Raw genomic sequence first — 19,968 nt, 5'->3', positions numbered from 1 at the left:
TTGGTTGCTAGGGTACTGTTTTTGGTTGTTAGGGGGTGGCTTGGTAGCGGCCAATGACAATACTCCAAAGGCTGCTTGTATGTCCTTCCAGAGCCTACCAAAATTTTCAAATGTTGTAACCCAAAATCAGCAAAATCCTGGAGCTATGACTCGTCGAATTTCGTGTGTAAGTCTTTGAGAATTTTTGGGTGAAAATACGACAAACCGTGCAGAATGAGTTACGGTTTTGGGTGACAATACGACAAACCAAGTTTTGTCCAGTCCAGTTTTGCAGCCTAGTTTTGGTCTATAGAGAATCTCTAAGTTACAGCATGGTTTCATAAAACACAAAACAAACATTTATCTCAAAATACGAAAGAAAATTGAACTCCTTGTGAAATGACCTCTTCTTACCAGCAGCCACACATCTAAAACCCGGATCTCTCTATACTTTCATTTCACTTAAAAAGGCTGTGTGATTAAATCTGAAGATGTTTCATGAAAGCACCATAATGGTGCTAAAAGCCACACAGAGCCGGTGAATGCAAACTAATTAAAAGGTTTCAAACTGTGCCTGTGACTTTCACTTGTAGAAGAGTACAGAACACATCTCCACAGCAAAAATTACAGAAAAAAAACACAGACAGCTTTTTGATAGGAAAAATGGCCATATTCTGTCTAATGATAAGGGATTTGATGTTAATCTCTAGTTTACATGTCTTCTGAATGAAAATAAATAATACAAAAATTATTCCAGTCTGTGAAAACCCAGCTAAAGTTTTCTACATAGACTCGTTCTGTAAAAATATAACCTTGATATCTTTAATATTCACTGAGTAAGATCATGTCAAAAATTGAAATCAGTAAGAAATCAAATGAACGTTAATGTTTTTCATCTCATCTATAGTTTATGAGACTTTAGAGCCTGGATTTCACAGATAGACTCACAAATTCATTTTCAAAATCATCACGCACCTGTTTTTCGCTTGTAAGCTTCCTGTAGGACAGCAGCAGCTCCACAGCTCCCACCACCTCCTTTCGGATGGCGTAGAGGAGCGCGTCACCCATGTGCACGCCGTGACTCAGCAGCAGCTCCATCACCTCCAGGTTCTCATTCTCTATGGCAATGAGTAGGGCGCTACGGCCCAGCGAGTCCAGGCAGTTGATGTTAATGTTGTAATAAATCTCTGCCTCCTCCAGAGCCTGTTTAACTCCAGCATAATCGCCCTTCTCCACCGCGGTCAGGTAAGCCCGTTCTTTGGCGGACAGCTCGACCTCCGCCCGGACGATTTGTAGCGGAATGCGGTCGCGGTACGGCGAGTTGCTGGCCTTATTGTAGTACAGCTGCGCCATTGGTTTCATAAAGACGTGGTGGCACAGGCTGACCAGAGTCCAGGGCAAGCTGAACAAAAAAAAACAGTCATTTAGGGACTTTTCAAAATACATTACATGTATGCATTTGGCAGATGCTTTTATCCAAAGTGACCTACAATTAGTATAATATGTATACCACTATATAATGTAGTGGTATTCAGTATGTGTCCTCTGGGAATTTGAACCCATAACCTTTTAAACTGCTAACATGATGATTTATGAGTTGAGCTATAGGAACACAACAAGATTTTAGATTCATTGGGTTTTTATAGTATTTGTTTAAAAATAATTTATTTTATTTATTTATTTTTCACACTATTCCAGCATCTATGGCTAGATTTTTGCTGAGAACTAATCCATACACAAGGTTGTTTATACCTGGTATTAAAGGAAAACACCACCATTTTCAATATTTTACCATGTTCTTCGTACATCAGTTCAGATGAATTAATCCATACCTATCTTTTGTCAATGCAGGCACTTAATCTTTGTACAGCGTGTCGTGAATGTGTTAGCATTTAGCCTAGCCCCATATATTCCTTAGGATCCAAACAGGGATAAATTTAGAAGCCACCAAACACTTCCATGTTTTCTCTATTTAAAGACTGTTACATGAGTAGTTACACAAGTAAGTATCGTGGCACAAAATAAAATGATTTTCTCTAAAAATGAGAACTATATTGTATGGCGGAAGAGCACTTAGTAAACATTTCATCATCGTAGACAACTTAGTAAAAACATTTGTTCGTTTAGAGCTTCTGTAGAAACATGGTGGCACAAAATGGCGACCTCCATTTAAGGGGACCCTCGGTGTATGTAGATAAAAACGTGTCAATCTTAGGTTATAAAAACATAACGGTTCATTATAAAAGGTCTTTATACACCACTGATAATATAGTTTTTTATATTATTTTGCATTTCTTTCAAAAGATCCTTCTAAAAATTACACACTGCACCTTTAAAAGCGAGTTGGAGAAATGACGGGTTTAAATTGGCGCGCACTAATATTAGGTCAGAGTCTGCTGCTTGTGTTGTTAGTAAACATGCTGCACAGTGTTTTGTACATGTGTGTCTAAGATGATATTTTAGAGCAATTGATGAGTAAGCTCAAACAACTTTCACACGCTCTCAAAATGAAATGCATGAAAGAGCGAAGAAGCTTCAGTTTTATCAATGAAAGCCAAAAGATCATCCTTACACCGTGGGTTCGCTCTAGAAGTCATGGCTAATAGAAAATCATTGTGCTCAGTACAATACATTAGATCAATAGGCGGAAAGTAGGCAGTCTTTTGTGGCTGCTTGAACACATTCGACCACATGCACGTCTACTCCACAAAAGCAATCCGGTCGAATGCGTTTTTTGACTACCTCTGAATGTGGTCGAAAGTGGACGAGCTCAAACCGTTTTGCACCCCATCGTCCACTTGTGATCCAATCGACCCAAATGCATCTTGATCCACACAAGTTAATCCATGCACTAGTTGGGGGTGAGGCAATTCGGCATCTCCAAATCACTAAACTTGCACATTTTTGGCCTGTAGGAGGAAACCCATGCAGAGACCAGGAGAACATGCAAACTTTACACAGAAATGCCAATCGGGGCTTAAACCGTGGACCTTCTTGCTGTGAGGTAACAGTGCTACCCTGTGCCACCACACCAATCATTTATTGGTCTGTTATGTTGGAATAGATATGTAGGTACACAGTCTCACGGAGGTTCGTAGTCTTACGGAGGTTCGTGATATTATCACGAATTTCCGCGTTTTTTCGTGATTGATAACGAATATCTGTTTTCATGTGATTATCACGTATTGGTTACTCAACTGCTTCTTACTATTTTCAAACCGTTGTTGCTTTGGTTTAGGGTTAGATTTGAGAATGTCACTTTGTGTTTTGGTTTATACTATTTTTTCTGATTTATTTTTTTATGTCACCTGGCGTTAGGGTAAGAGTTGGGTTTGGATAACTTTATGTAAATCTAACCCTAAACCGAAGCGACAATGGTAAGAAAATAGGACAAAACAGTTGAGTAATCAATACGTGATGATCACAAGAAAACAGAAATTCGTGATTATATCACAAAAAAAAGAATAAAAAATTTACATGACTATATAAAACATTTTTGTGAAACTGGGTTGGTATAAGGATAGGCATGTTTAGGTTTTTGGATAAAAATGTTAAATATTTCTGATGTTGACACAGTTGTTTACGTTGACCAATTTGTTAAATACACTACATTATGCATTTAAAGTCGCCATGAAACGGAAGTAGCGATTGCCTTATTTTCCCCGTGGTGACGTATATCCGAATGAAACGGCTTTTGAGATGAAATAAGGCAGGGCTGGATTTGAATTTGTCCATCGAGATCTGATTGGATCGTTTGAAGTTGGGTCGTGTTGCTAATTGCTAATCACTGCGATCTTCTCCCGGACCCCGCCCACCTGCCATACTTTTGACCGGAAGTGAAGAGAGATCGTTTTGAGGAGGGGAGGAGATTTGCATTTTTGATTAAAGATTATGAGCACACACAAATTTTTAAAAAATAATGAAGCTCACAGATAAGTCATTTGTTAATAATACCACACTATTAAAAATACATATATAGTTTTTCATTTCAATTTCATTGCGACTTTAACATTACAATGCAACAAATATTGTGCTGAGCTAGACCAAGTTAATATACATCAAATAAAAATGCAATTGGTTTGGAAATCAGGAAGCCAGTCTTAAGTCTATGGTTGTTTAATTTCCTGACTTTTCCAATCCATTTGTTGCAAAAATGCAGCTGGTTTACCGGCTCAAAATTCTCAATAATTAAATGACTCAGTTTTTCCAGAAAATGGCAAAGATTTCAACTGAGCACACTGCGGTTTGCCTTTACAGGAAATTGTTGAACTATGAATCATTTAAGAGCGTGTTTATTTGAAACATTCATAAAAATCTGTCCTGGAGGATTTGAAATAAATTTGTGTGATAGATTTAGCTCTGTGTGACTGGACAAATGTCTGCCTTCTTCAATAACTAATAAAACCAAAACTAAATCTGCTTCTACGAGTTTCCCTGAAGCTCAATAAGATGTGGGTGAAATATACCATCGGTTGGACCAATATGGCCTTTGAAAACCATTTTGCTTTTGCAATTCTAGAGAAATATAAATTAATTAAATATAAAAAACATGATGGTTTTATCTATTAACAATCAAAAGTTCAACATTTGAACATGAGTGATGTCTAACTGTGAGTGTTTTGTTCAATTTGTTCAGGCTTGATTGAAACCTGATTTCCACTGAGTGCTGTTCACTACCAGTGATTGAAACTCCTGAATCATCCATCAGAAAATGATTTCACTTGACAACAGGGGTCAATATCTTTTACAGTCAAGAACTGTCTAGCAATAGTGGGAGCTACTGTATCTCTTCAAAATAAAGGTGCTTAAAATTTTCTTCACAGCGATTTTTCTGTCCTCAAATAACCCAAAAAGAAATGTTTGAAAAACTTTTGTGAAACAGTAAGTTAAAGGTTCTTTATTGAACCATTCAGCCAAAATGCTTCTTCTATGACATCAAAAAGCACCTCATAAAAGATACATATTGGTACCAAATGTATACATCTGTAACTGCCTTTTTAAAAAGGTTCTGTCCCAGTGACAGCTTGGGACCATTTTTGATCATTTTATGACAGGCATGTTAGGAAAATTAAATATGTATATATGTTTCATGCTATCTCCTTCTCTTTTGTCATGGTTTTTGGTGTGACATGAATGTAAACATTTGCAAATATGATCTTACATTGTTATGAATCCATTACACACTAAATAGAGCAGGGGCAGGTGCATTACCTGCATGACTGATTCACTGCTATAGGATGGACGGCCTGTGTTTCCTGGCATTGGCCTGTCTGCAGATCGATACCCCATTAAAAATAATTGATTGAAATTGTCTAGAGTGTTGTGAAGAAATAAACATATAACTGGGTTGTGTATTTAGAAGAATAATTAACACCTTTATCCTTAATTAGCAATCAGTTTCAATGTAATATTATTTTAAACCATTAGGCTCAATCGGTAGAGCATTGCATTAGCAGCGCATAGGTTGTGAGTTAGAGTCTCATGGAGCACTCATATTGATACAAGTATAGCCTGAATGCACTGTAAGTGTCTGCAAAAAGGATAAATGTAATGTAATGTAAATGTTTTTATCATCATGCCTTTTATTCCTGGTCCATTAAGTATAATTAAGTATAAAGTGGTACATTATTTGTTAACATTATAGTTTTAGATTATTGGAATACGAATCATTATATGGCATGTTTTAGACATGGTATTATTTATTTACCTGTCAATCAATTTCTGTTTTATGTCCTCTATATTTTGTCGAAATTGTTTCCCTAACATTAGTTGCTGGTTATGGTAATGTTCTAGGAACCAAAAATCTTACATTCTATATACATAAAGTTTCCTGGGGAACCAAAAACGAAACTTAAAGAGTAACATTTGAAAATTGAAAACGTTCCCGAAAAAAAATCTAAAGTTCTATTTACGTAAAGAAAAATTTTTTTGGGGAACCAAAAAGAAACTTAAAAAGTAACATTTGAAAATTGAAAACGTTCCCAAAAACGTTCCCAAAAAAAAACTTACATTCTATTTACATAAATAAAAGTTTCCTGGGGAACAAAAAACGAAACTTAAAGAGTAACATTTGAAAATTGAAAACGTTCCCGAAAACGTTCCCGAAAAAAACTAACGTTCTATTTACGTAAAGAAAAGTTTCCTGGGGAACCAAAAAACGAAACTTAAAAAGTAACATTTGAAAACCAAAAACTAACTTTCTGGGAACGTTCTGGAAAATAAGAACTAATGTTCTATTTACATTAGGCTTGTTGTGATAGTCGGTGAAACGGTGATAACCGGTGCTTCAGCCTCTCACTGGTTAGATCACTTGCCCACCGCGACCTCGTCTTTCACCGTCGTTTTGATATTTTCTTGTAATTAAATAATTTAGTTTCTTTAGAGAGAGCAAACACTTACAACTGAATGTGTCTGCTCCCTGAATTCAGCGGAGCTGAACGCGCGTCATCAGAGCAGTGGCTGCGGGTGTCAGATTTCATTTATTCCTGTCAAACTGCGGCAAGCAGACGAAGGCAGAAGCCGCGTGCCTACTCGGTTTTGTTATAATATACATATATGATGTTTAATATAGGCGAGATCTTTTTGTTGTTGTGTTTTTCATTAAGAAGAATAATAAACCCATCATTCAAGCAGCGCTTTATGGAGGAATAGCCGGTTGCTCTGCTTGGGACTGGCGGGTTTCTGTCAGAAGTACCTGCGCACATTGACTCAAGCACTTAAACCAGCTGTTGCACTTGCATTTGCACGCAAATTCATACGCGATTTAACGCAGCGTACGCAACCGCTGGATTTAAACAACAGATGCATCTAATTCAATAGTGAAAGTAAAATGCGCACTTCCGTGCATTTATAAGCCCCTCCCACCCGGGTTTGTCACGCGCTGATTAACCGGTGGGAAAATTCTGTCACCTCAACAACCCTAATCTACATAAAGAAAAGTTTCCTGGGGAATCAAAAAAACGAAACTTGAAAAGTAACATTTGAAAACTAAAAATGTTCCCGAAAAAGTTCCAAAAAAAATCGAATGTTCTATTTACATAAAGAAAAGTTTCCTGGGGAACCAAAAACGAAACTTAAAAAGTAACATTTAAAAACTAAAAATGTTTCCGAAAACGTTCCCGAAAAAACTGACGTTCTATTTACATAAAGAACATTTTCTTGGGGAACCCAAAAATGAAATTTAAAAAATAACATTTGGGAACCAAAAACTTACTTTCTGGGAACGTTCCCGAAAATAAAAACGAACGTTAAATTTACATAAAGAAAAGTTTCCTTGAGAACAAAAAAAGAAACATTTTGCAACCAAAAACTAACTTACTAACATCCTATTTACGTAAAGAAAAGATTCCTGGGGAACCAAAAAACGAAACTTAAAAAATAACATTTGGGAACAAAAACAATCGTTCTGGGAACATTTTTGGCACAATTTATGATTAGCTGGATAAGCACTTAAAGATACTGTCTTAGGATAATAAGATACATACAATTTCAAACTTTAAACCTTAAAGGCTCTCTAAGCGAATCTGCGAGACGTTAGTTATTGTTGACGTTTGAACTGTTTTCAAACAGACGGAGCGTAGCTAACTCCTCCCCCTCCCCCTCCCTTCCGTGCTTTCATGAACGCGCCCAACCCCCACCCCCAAATCCTTTTTGTCGTTTATTGGCTGGAATACTTTGTTTTGTTTTGTGATGCTAGGTTTGGCCACTTGTTGATATTGCCGTTTGTGAAGCCTGGGCTGTCTACAGAGATCGTGTTTTTTTACAGTTTGATCAGCGGACAGGCAGCAAGCAGATAGTGAGGAGATGTTTCCGGTATGTAACAAAAAAAATTTTTATGGGCTAAAACGCTTCAATTCGCTTAGAGCGCCTTTAACCTGTGATTATATTCTGTCTTGCACGGTCAAACAATTATTAGCACTCTCACTTCATAGCATTTTACCCCTCTTGGCATTGGTTAGTAAACTTTGCCAAAAGCGGAACAGCTGCCTGTTTTACAGTGACCCTGCCAATTTGAATATCATAAAGTTTTATTTGATGCACTTTACACTCCTGTGTGCTAGAGTTTCATTATTTCATTACGTAAGATGGGAGATGGTCTGTTTTCCCGTTTAGTGTGTTGTTCTTCACACCTCGCTGCTTCATAAAATCTGAACAAGGCTTCCACAGGGAATCAAGCCCATGTTTTATTCAGCATGTTTGTTGGACTGGGCTGATACGTTTTAGCTCATCAGTCCGATCTGGCAGTGAATACCTACAGATGTGTACAGCTTTCTCACATATGCACACTTTGCACTCCAAAACTAACTATTGCACCCTTACCGAGTAGCAGAATTATGACTGGCAGCATTTCTACCAGAAACCATGTATCAATTATTATATTCATCATAAATGTTGTCTATTTAAGTTTCATATTTATTAAAATAGCATCACACATTCATTTCAACAGCAGTCGGGGCTATTATGTCTTAATTTAATTTAGATTAAGTTTTCATGATGAAGAACACTCTTCATCATAAAAACTCATAATAAGGAACACAGTAGGGAGTACGCTACATTTAAAGGGATAAATATGTATTTAGTGCCTGTGTGTGAGTGTAAAGGGAATAAGAAAGTGAGACATTTTTGCTGTATGTTTTAACAACAAAAAATCACTCATTTGAGATAAAAAGCAAAAGTCTCCTGTGAATCACACAGGCTTTGGCCTCCAGCAATAAACAGCAGCTGAGGTATTTTTAAAGAGGAACAAATCCAATTTTTTGCTTTTGACATAGTGATGGAGCTACAGAGAATCATACTCTTCACAAGCCTGTCAAAGCATCCCAGAGCATTTGAATTCATACACTGTAGTGTGAACACAAATATTGAGATTCACTCTGGTTTAATCCCAAAGCAGCTGTTCATTCTTTCCACTGTTTCACTTCTTTGTAGATCTACTGTGTTTACATTTCCTCCATTACTCTGAACTTTATACTCTTGAAAATGTTGGGAGAGCATTGCGTTAGCAGTGCAAAGGTTGTGGGTTTGATCTCAGGAACCATTGTCCTTCTTCCGAGGACACCAAACCAAGTTTGTTTACCATTAGACTGAATGCACAGGCAAACTAGTAAAATGTCCATGGGTGGTAGTTAAGTCCCATCTATTTCATCAAAGGTGTGGGTTCATGTGAAAAATATGAAAAGCTTATGGTGGTGTCTGTGAAATTGTCACTAGAACTTGTGAAAGCTTATAAAGTAAGACTATACTCTTGAAACTGACTTCAAGCAGAACAATATTTGAGGAATATTAAGGAGTATATGTCTAGATCGAGGGGCAACTTTCCGATCTCTCTTATAAAGCCAATACGAAAGTGACTTAGAGTGCAATTCATCGAATGGCCTATAGAGGCTGGCACCAAAAGGGAGTCAATTCCCATAGACATTAATGTTAAAATGCTCAACTTTACAGTAGAAAATAATATGTTTACAGCCTGGTACAAAAAGTGTTTTTAGTCTATATTGCAAATTTTGCCCTTGATGACAACTGTGGGGGGTGAATTTTTTTGTAACTCATCTGTTTAACTCTTTCCCTGCCAACGTTTTTTTTTAAGTTGCCAGCCAGCGCCAGCATTTTTCACGATTTTCACAAAAGTTTAATGCCTTCCAGAAAATGTTCTTCTTTAAATATATAAACATACAATATATCAAATGAAAGAACAGACCCTCCTCTTTCAAACGGAAAAAACTTTCATCCTACCTTCATTAGTTCTTTTTTATCACCTCTCAAACATGGGTAGGTTTCTTCAAAAACACCCAATTTTGAGCAAAAAGCTGAGATAATTCCATTTTTGTGAAGGACTTTTGAAAAAGATCAGAAGCATAGCGATCTTTAAAACATACACGGAGTTCTTTCTCTTTCACGTGAGGTGCTACTTCCGGGTTGTATAAGTTGCGGAAGTGCGCCACCTTGTGGATAATAGCGGTATTGCGGAAAACCGGAAATTCTCGTCATTGGCAGGGAAGCGTTGGCGGGGAAAGAGTTAAATTATATTAAGCCTTAAAGTTCAGCATAAATGCTGCGTTCCAGGCAACCTGTAACCCGTAAATCACGACTTCAAAACCACGACTCACGACTCTGAACTGGGAGTACATCGATCTAGTACGAGTTCAAGGGTGGGAAGTCACGGGTTTGACTGCCGTTCCAGTGCACTTTCACAGGTAGAAGGTTGTAATGCTGCCTTCACGTGCTATCGTAATTATGGTAAATACCAAAATCCCACTTGGAAAATGCACATGAACACCCCTCATGTGGTATTTTCCACTGGGCAACTCGTAAAATATTTTGATGCCCGAGTTGCCAAGATGAGATTACCTTTGACCTTTTCAAAATGGCGGAGAGCAGCAGCAACGTCGTGAATGGTTGAATGACAACAAAAGCAATGGTAAATTCTAGTTCACAAATGGAAAATGTACTTGAACACAACACGCTGGTAAATACCAGTTCACAAATGGAAAATATCATCTTTCCCATAGCACGTGAAGGCAGCATAAAAACACGGGTTACAGGCTGCCTGGAACACATACTCCCACTTCAGAGTCCTGAGTCGTGGTTTTGAAGTCGTAATTCACGAGCTTAAAAACCTGCCTGGAACGCAGCATAAGGCCGTAGCCACTTGAGTGAGGTGTGTACTGCCACTGCTGTCACTAGAAGGTAGGCGGGCGTGGTTTCAGCAACCAGCTACAGCTTCACCCATGTCCCGATCTTTCAGTTATCTGCGGGTGATGACGAGTGGCCAGTATGGCGACCGCAGGCACCGCCGATTTTAAGCTTAAAAAATGATCTTCACAAACCAATGGGTGACGTCACGGACACTAGTCCATATGTTTTACAGTCTATGATATAGTTTTTTTTTCTTTAGTAAGGTAGGACCAAAAGAGTGGCACTGAATGATAAAATTCAGTTAATTTTTTTCAGTAATTTTCCAGGTTAGTAGCCTACTTCATTGAGTTTAGGATACTGTAGGGACCAATGGTAAAAACTTAAACACAACATGGTAGAAGTCCCATGGATGTTGGTTCAATTGGATTTGGTGAGGCCTAATACTGCTATTCATATTGCTATTGCTAATAGTTTGTGTAGTGAAACAGACAGACTAGAGAAAGACGGCCAGAACTGAACCTTAGATGAACTCAATTTCTCAAAGCTGTTCTGTTTTCACAATCTTAGATCATTGAACAGATTCAGTAACAGCAGGAGTAAATAACAGCACTGGTTTAAAATCACAACATCATGTACTTGATACTAACATCAAATAGAGCAATGAGTTGTTTGGTAACCTCTAAGACATCCTGCAGAATTTACATTCTGCCTTTTCGCAACCTCAAAATAATGAAAGTAGAGTTGATAGTCTCCATGTCTCATTTATTTCAATGTGACAGAGTGAAAAAGGGAACACTGCTGTCATGACGCGTGCAGACACCTCAAGGTGAATACATTGGTAAAGACTACCAGACTGGTGGTTTCCTAATACTCCAACCAGAATGATCCTTTAGAGGCTGATATTAAGAAGCGTTGTGGTCGATCAGATCGTCCACTTTCGACCACATTCAGAGGTAGTTGAGAACACATTTTACCGGATTGCTTTTGTGGTGTAAACTGTGGTGGAATGTGTTTTTGACTACCTCTGAATGTGGTCAAAATGGGACTAACTCAAAACATTTCACACCGTGTACACCTGTACGGTGTTGACAGCCACAAAAGACTGCCTACGCTATACATCTAATTTGATGTACCGAGCATAATGTTTTTACATCAATCCTGACTATACGGCAAAAAAAGAAATTTTAAAATATAATTTTAAATATATTTCAAAATATAAAAAATGGCTAAAATATATATGTACTGAAATATATTTTAAAATGTGTTTACAAAAATGTTTTTTTCACCAATATATTTTTTGGGCTATTTTTGTAAATTTTGGAATATATTCACATTGCATTGGAAGAAAAACTTTGTATGTTACAAACCTGTAAACATAACAGGTTCGAAATTATTACAATTATATTTTAGACTGCAAATATATACTTTTATATAATTTTGTATTTTATACAAACTTAAACATTTTATACTTTATACATTTTATACAAATGTTTATATTTTGGCTAGGAAATGTGTATTTTTGGCCATATGCGTTGTAAAATTAAACATTTTATTTGTTGCCCCTAAAAATACTAAATTTTTTAAATATATGTTAATATATGAATGTTAAAACTAAATATATTTTCAAATATATTCAAATATTTCAAAGAAAAATATATATTTACTTAAGCTTTACTTTCTACAAAATGTGTTTACATTAAAATATATATATATATATTTTTTTTTTTGCTGTGAGGGTTGTTGCACTTTTATGGTTTTATGGCATTAGGTTAGTTAGTACTGGTTTAAAGCTATGTGACATCTGGCCATAACAGTCCAATATGGTGTACACATTCAATTACAGACAGGCAGCTGTTTACTACAGCAGAGAGCTTGTTAGCAATTTCACCATGTGAATAAACGGCACTGTGTCCCTTCACTGTTGTTTTTCACAGAACATCAATGACAGGAGACAAAAAGGATCCAGTAAGCGCCTGATTATGCAAAACCTGCCTGCTTCTTTGTTATAGTGACTCATAGTGACAGGTGACAGTCTAAAACAGGGTCTTTAGCCAGAATGGCCTCATCCAATTACGTATTGACATCAGGATGCAGTTAGGTGATGTCACACGGCCGGTTGAATTATTTGTTTCGGGATAAAAATAGAAGCAGGATCATTTTGGCACCTCAATATCCCTCACCAGCTGAATGCAATTATATAAAATGCAAGAATAAGGGATTTGTTTGGAATTAGACAGTAGTGTACTATCTTTGAAGTATGTACTGTATAGTATGCTAATTGTACAGTTTAATACTAGAGCACGCTGTGTGCAATACATTATCCCATAATGCAATGCAAAGAGTCAACCTGAACATTTACTGTTTAAAAACAATTACAGACAATAAAGTTAAAAATGTGGGACAATCATATTTATGATACTGAAAATTCTAAAATGATAATAAAATGCCACTGAATTACTGCACAGTATACATGCAGTACTGAAAGTAATTTTTCATTCTTGAACATAAAATTACCGTGACAATATTTCTGGTTATGGTGTTAATGCAGTCACTTTCATTACATTATTCATTTGGCATAACCTATGATGTTATCCAAAGCTTACAGTGCATCCAAGTACATATCATCAGTATGTGTTTGCCAAACTCTCCAGCTCTAATGTTTAATACCATGTCCTGTCATCTCTGATGCATCACTACTAAACAGTTTTAAACAGTGAATTTAACTGATGTGTACACACAATGTGCTTTGGATGTGCTTATGATATTGAGCCCTTTAGCTTGCACAATGAGCAAGTGCCAATGAGAGAATTGCTTATGGAGGATTTTTATGCATACTATTAAGCAACACCGTTAACAGTAATGATCTAATTATCAAGCACACTAAAGGGATAATTAAGTGTTTGAGTCCCATCCCATTGCTGTGTTGCATTTTATACACTCCTGAAATATTTAAAATGGAGAATTCAACAACAACAATAATGTGTATTTAAAATGATAAGAGTGTTATGTCTAAATCCTGCCTACAGATTTTTTAAGTTGTTGACCCATGACATTATTTAATCTACAGGGAAATTGCTAAAGTAACCTTGAAATTTCATATTACTTACACACAGATGAATCTGAGTGCCCTGGACATTAAACAAGTAAAGCACATCTGCGTCCAAAAGCCCAACCTCATTTAACACCTCCAGCTAAATATTGTCCTATATTATGTAAGGAATAATTAACAATGGGTTTGAATTATTCAAAAATAATTATTCAGTGGTAGTGCTGTTACAAGTACTTATTTTGAGTACTGTTACAAGTGTGCATTATTTTCGAAAAGTTGAATTTCGAATAATTCAATGGACTGTTATATCGCCGTAATTCTGTCAATTATTTGTCAATTATTTAACTTAGACATTGTTTTATTTTAGACATTGTACTTGAAATGTTAGTGTGAGTAGAACTAATTTAACTCACATTTCAACATTTAGGATTTACTATTTAGGTGTGAGTTTACAAAATAATAATGCACATCCTTACAATTTTGGTCAACCAATCAGAATGAAACATTCAGCAACCCTCAGGTATTATATCCTTTTATGTCTATACCTGACCATAACCATAAAGTACAACATTATTTCAACCTTTTATCAATATATATATAACCTATTATTATATAAACGTAAAGATAATAAAATACTTAAAAGGCTGTCATACTTCAATTTGAACTATGTTTTCTGTCAGAAAAACTATTTTTAAACTTATAACGGGGTTGAACAGAAAGTCATGACAGACAATTCTGTAAAAAGCATATTTCTTAGAACTATGACTATGAAAGGATATTTAAAGGGACAGTAAGTAGGATTTACCCCCATCTAGTGGTGAAATTGTATTTTGCATTCAAAGGAACAGTGCTCTCTAGCGCCTCGCTTTTCCAAATGCGTGTTGCAACTACGGTAGCCGTTATGAACTCACTGATCTCCTTGTCGGTTTCAGCTAGTTTACGTGTTCTGAATGAAAACGCGTTGTGGAATCGCATTGGTAGGCTAGTGCTTTTTGTCCCTCTCTGCTATTATAGTTTATCAATATGGCGAAACGACATGGACGCCTCCTTTGACTTACCCGTTCAATGTAAGTAAAGAGAAACAAATTCTTAGCTTACAAAAGTCAGATCACTGTCAGAGGTCATTTAACACCAACAAGGACATATTTATGAATAAAGACATTGATTTTGAATAAAAAACACTTAAAATCCTACTTATAGTACCTTTAAAATGTAAAAATGAAATTTTGGTTAAATTTACAGTTGCCATGAAATGAAAGTCACTCTTAAAAATGTTGGGTTGTTTTCAACCCAGGGCTGGGTTAAAACAACCCATTATTTGGGTCATTTTAACCCAGAAATGTTTTCTGTCCAATAGTTACCCAGCCATGGGTTAAAAACAATCCAATATTTTTTAGAGTGTAGCAACTGTCTTATTTTCCTTGTGGTGATGTATTTCCGAGTGAAACGACTTCTGAAATGAAAAGGGTAGGGCAGGACTTCGAGAATTGGAATTTGTCCATCGATAATTTATTGGATCATTGGAGATTGGGTCATGTTGCTAATTGCTAATCGCTGCAATCTTTTTCCGGACCCCGCACACCTGCCATACCATATGACATATGATCAGAAGTAAAGAGAGATCGCTTCAAGGAGGGGAGGAGATTTGCTTTTTTGATGAAAGATTATAAGGCACATGAATAAAAAAGAAGCTTACAGATAAGTCATTTGAAAAAAAAAAACATATATATAAAATATAAAAAATTACAGTTTTTATTTCAATTTCCTTGTGACTTTAATTCATCCTAAAGGGGTAGTTCGCCCCGAAATAAATATTATGTCATCATTTACTCACTCTGATGTCATTACAAACCTGTATAAATGTCTTTGAACATGAATAAGATATTTTAAAGGAATGTTTGTAACCAAACTATTTAGAGGCCCCACTGACTTCCATATAGGAAAAAGAATAATTGGAAGTGAATGGGGCCTCTGATTGATTTGGTTACAAACTTTCCTCAAAATTTCTTCCTTTGTGTTCATCACAACGAAGACATTTATAAAGGTTTGTAACAACATGAAAGTGAATAAATGATAACAAAATATTTATTTTTGGGCAAACTATCCCTTTTAGTGATATATTACCCAATGCAATCTACCCATCATGTAACCATTACAAACAGTTTAGCGTGTAAAATCAGATTTGCCCATCCTTAAGTCAGATCAGTCATATAATGTAACCAAGTCCAGTTTCCTGTAATTCACAATCGTACTAATAGTAGTAAGTGAAGCAGATACACATGGTTTCTACTAAGCATCAATAAGGGAGCTTCATTAACCTGTTGAAAGTCACACTTACATGACTGTGGACAAGAGGTCTTCTGCTTTAGATTCCTTAACTATCCCCAAAGATAAATGTCATGGTTATCTGAAGCTGACCTTGAAGATATGATTTGAGAATATGTGTTTGTAGTGCAGAAAAAATGACACTGTTATTGGTGTGGTTATCCAACCAAAATTGAATAATAACCTTGTCTTGATTTATGCTCCCGTTGTTGCATTACAGATGTAAACAAAACTGTGATGTCTGTACGCTCATGTTTGCAATCAAAATCTCAGAATGATTCAAACTACAGTAGTATGCATGCGTGGTTAAGAAAGTCTTCTCACCTGGCGTCTTCTGCTTCTCCCAGCGAATTTCAAGATCATTTCATTTTGGAGTCGGTTAGTCCGTCACCTGATCACACGCTCCAGAGAGCAACCATTGAGGGGTATTAAGCCCATCACAGGTGCTCCATTGATGGGTCACATTGTGGTCTCCAGCTGTTTGCTTTGGTCAGTATTCAACCTCTCATCTCTACAGAGATAAAAAAAAATCCATACACAATAAAAATGAATCCAGGTTTGTTCAAATAAAAGCTGATTTGTTTCACGCCAAGGATGCTATTCTCAGTATCTTCTTTTCATGTGTTTTGTAATCTTCCCCGTTGTCTGTCGAGGTTCATAGCCCTCTTAATGGTGCCGTAATGGTACAGGGGGCTTGGCTTGTGCTTGCCTCCGTTGTCATGGTTGCCGGTCGGAGTGAGGAGTCTCCATCCCCTGCTTTACCTCCGTCTGTCTATGTGCCGCTCCGGCTGTCTGTTCCCTCTTGTGCCTTACGTTTCTTTTTCACCTCATCCGCTTTTCTCCGTTTCTCTGTCTCTATCCCTCCCACCCTCATGCAGCATCGCTCAGTTCCACATCTCTGTTCTCTCTCCCCTCCTCTTCGGCACCCAGGTTGTTTTCTTGTTTGTTGTCATCAACATTAACATCATGTCAAAAATGTAAGTGTACAGAAAAGAGCAGCTTTATCTGCTAAAAATGTCAAAAGAAAGTCACACAGGTTTTAAAGAGAAGGGGTGAATAATTTTTTTTTTTTTTTTGAGGGAGGGGGTGAGCTGCTGTTTTTTTTCCAAAAGCTGATGTTGTATGTATGAGATGTTTACCAGTCTGAGTGCTGTTTGTTTGCTGTTTTTCTCTCATGAGCATTCCCTTTTTGAGGTTTGCAGGTGCGAGTCATCCAACAGCGCAGAACATGAGAAAACCAGACGAACGTGCGGTGCTTAGTGCCATCATTTGCTCACTTACCATGCTATTCATTTGCATGCCAAAACACGGCACCTTCAGGGGATGATTTTCCATAAATCTATCTATTTCAGATTTCCTAATCTGAAATTGATCTGGTTGGTTACTTTATTATCTACACACTGGCAGCTTCACTAACATTTGCATGCCTGTCATCCCAATAAAAATGATTTTAATGATTCATACAGTATTCAATTAAAATATATGATTGAGCTGAATGACCGCCAAACACCAGCACATTAATGGATTCATCTGTCATTTCATAGAGCTTACATAAGTGACAAGTTATGAACATTTCAGAATGATGTGAATTCGCTGTGAATCTGCTTTACATTAATACAATATCATATTTTGACATCTTTTCTGACAGGGGTTCGTTCTTTTAAGGAAACCTGTGACTTCATGGCACGGTTCAACTCAAGGGCTGTAATCTGTGCTGGGTTATTCATCTTGTCTAGTGTGACCGTGGGCTATGGCATGTATAATAGATGACTCCTGGGATCTTGACAGTTGTAGTCACTGTGTAGTAGGCAGCACTGTATTGATTATATTGACTGTATTGAGAGTATAAACATACATATTCGTCTACACACTTAAAGGTGTAAAATGTAAAACTGTAGTATGTAGGCATAGATAAATAATAGATATTATGAGTCTCAAACGTGATTGTTTCCTCCTTCTTATATAAACCTTGTGCAGGTAAAAGATCGCTGGTAAACAGGCCAATCTTAACATAACACAGACTGTGACGTTACAGTCGAGATGTTTGCAGATCCATACTGAAAAAAAATCAAACTTACCAGAAATGTCCATTAACAATCTCCAAACAATTTAATGAATTCTATATCTTCGTCTGATACAGACTCAAACATTAGGGGCCCTATCATACACTCATGCAGTACAAAGCGCGACACAAGAATATTTTGCTAGTTTCAGCACGGTGCAGTCATCATTTTCAGGTCCAGCATCACATGGTTTTTTTCACATTTCATGGGTGTTCCGGTCTGAAAACGCACTGTGTTCGGGCGCATTGCTGGTGCGTTGTAACTAAAATAGACTATGCCATTGACTAACTAAAACCTGGTCTGAAGTCAATGGCACAATATTGTTTTTGTAATTTAAAGAGCGCGTTAGTAATTTGCGCCTATAAATGAGATGCATTTGCTTTTTACACGCAAGGTTGCACAGCAGCACACAGACGTTTTTAAATATGAAAAATAAAAGGATTCAAATTTAAAATATTATTTTTAAGTCATTTGGACATAAATGAGGACAGTTTATAGGACTTTAGAAGGTGTGAAGAGCTGCCTTACCTGTAGTCTAGTATAGACAGTTTCAGCAAAAACAACATAAACACGCAGCTTTCGTGGTCATCACGTAACTTCAGGTAAAGTCTGTGAAGAATAAATATCAACAAAGTCCTTTAAAGGTAGTTTATTTATATAACAAGCAAAATAAACAAGGCGTAGATTACATAGGAACCCAAAACATTTGTTATTTCGACAAGGTATTTGTTTAAGGATTCCGTTTCAGCAACCATTAAACAAACAGAAAGTATAAGTAAAGTTCGGACCAGACGCTTATCGCAGAAACGGTCTATAAGCAGTTTTTTTTTTTTTGGCTTTTAAAAAGTGCTTTTTTTTAATGTTACCCCACAAATTTATTGTATATAATGACTTTGTACCTTTGGATGTGGTGCGATGAGAACCATTTTAAAAAACGTTGAAAAGTTTTCAAAACACTCACGATGCTGAGTGCTGAAACGCCTCTTTACACATTTGTAAATTCTTTATTTCCTGTTTGTTACAAATAAAGTATTTTTACATTTGAAAACCTTTTATTTGCATATTTTAAATTATTTTATAAAAAACTTTTTGAGATTACAGTGATCATGCATCATACTTTTAACTAATTAAATGCTGCTTATAATACTTATTACTCCCATTACTGAAATAACGAGGTTTAAAGAGAACCAAAGCTTTAATTACAAAATAACCATTCAATAAATAAAACAACTCAATTTTTTAACATCAGTCCTAAACTGGGGGTCTTCCTCTGCTTTATGTTTTATACAAACTGGAGATGTATACTTAGTTGTTGTCATAATATTGTATTGTTGCACTATATTGGCTTTTAAAGGGGATGAGAGATGAAATTCTCATTGGTTTATTAAAGGTTTATTAAACACACTCATTACGAGAATAGGAACAACCCTTTTAGACTGTGCGCTAGGCGCATAAGCCATACTTTAGACCATAGATCGTTAAAATATGGCCCAAGGTCTGTTACACACACACAGAGCTACTGAAATGATCCGCTCTGAGAAACAGCCAATCAGAGCAGAGCTCAACATTATTATTCATGACCCTTTCAAATAAGGTAATAATAGACCATTTCATCGAGCAAATCCTGGAGTTGTAAATGGACATGTAAACCTGTCTCTGGAGAATTTTTGAACTTAATAAAGTTACATACCTTCTATGTAGAGATCAGAGAACAATTTAACATATTATTTCAATGCATTCTTTGGCTCATTTAAAGGGACTGTAATAAGGATTTTAAGTGTTTTATTAATCAAAATCAATGTTTTTATTCATAAATATGTCCTCATTGGTGTCAAATGACCTCTGACAGTGATCTGACTTTTCTTTGTAAGCTTAGAATTTCTTCTCTTTAATTACATTGAACGGGTAAGTCCAAGA

The 19,968-nt window shown here is 36.4% G+C and overlaps 1 protein-coding gene across 1 annotated transcript in view; it reads right to left on the bottom strand.

Annotated features, from left to right (window-relative positions):
- Window positions 1-16,926, bottom strand: part of LOC135776525 (short transient receptor potential channel 5-like) — a 34,911-nt gene extending 17,985 nt beyond the window's left edge. Inside the window, exons 1-2 of the mRNA XM_065287293.1 lie at window positions 16,313-16,926; window positions 955-1,381 (exon numbers count right to left, since the gene is read on the bottom strand). Coding sequence (XP_065143365.1) covers window positions 955-1,341 — 387 coding nt within the window. The 5' untranslated portion in view covers window positions 1,342-1,381; window positions 16,313-16,926. The remainder of the gene's footprint in view (window positions 1-954; window positions 1,382-16,312) is intronic.
- Window positions 16,927-19,968: the final 3,042 nt, after the last annotated feature.

The sequence above is a fragment of the Paramisgurnus dabryanus genome, chromosome 18 (genome assembly GCF_030506205.2).
Source record: "Paramisgurnus dabryanus chromosome 18, PD_genome_1.1, whole genome shotgun sequence".
In the NCBI taxonomy this organism is placed as follows: domain Eukaryota; kingdom Metazoa; phylum Chordata; class Actinopteri; order Cypriniformes; family Cobitidae; genus Paramisgurnus; species Paramisgurnus dabryanus.
This window is presented reverse-complemented; position numbering and strand designations above follow the sequence as displayed.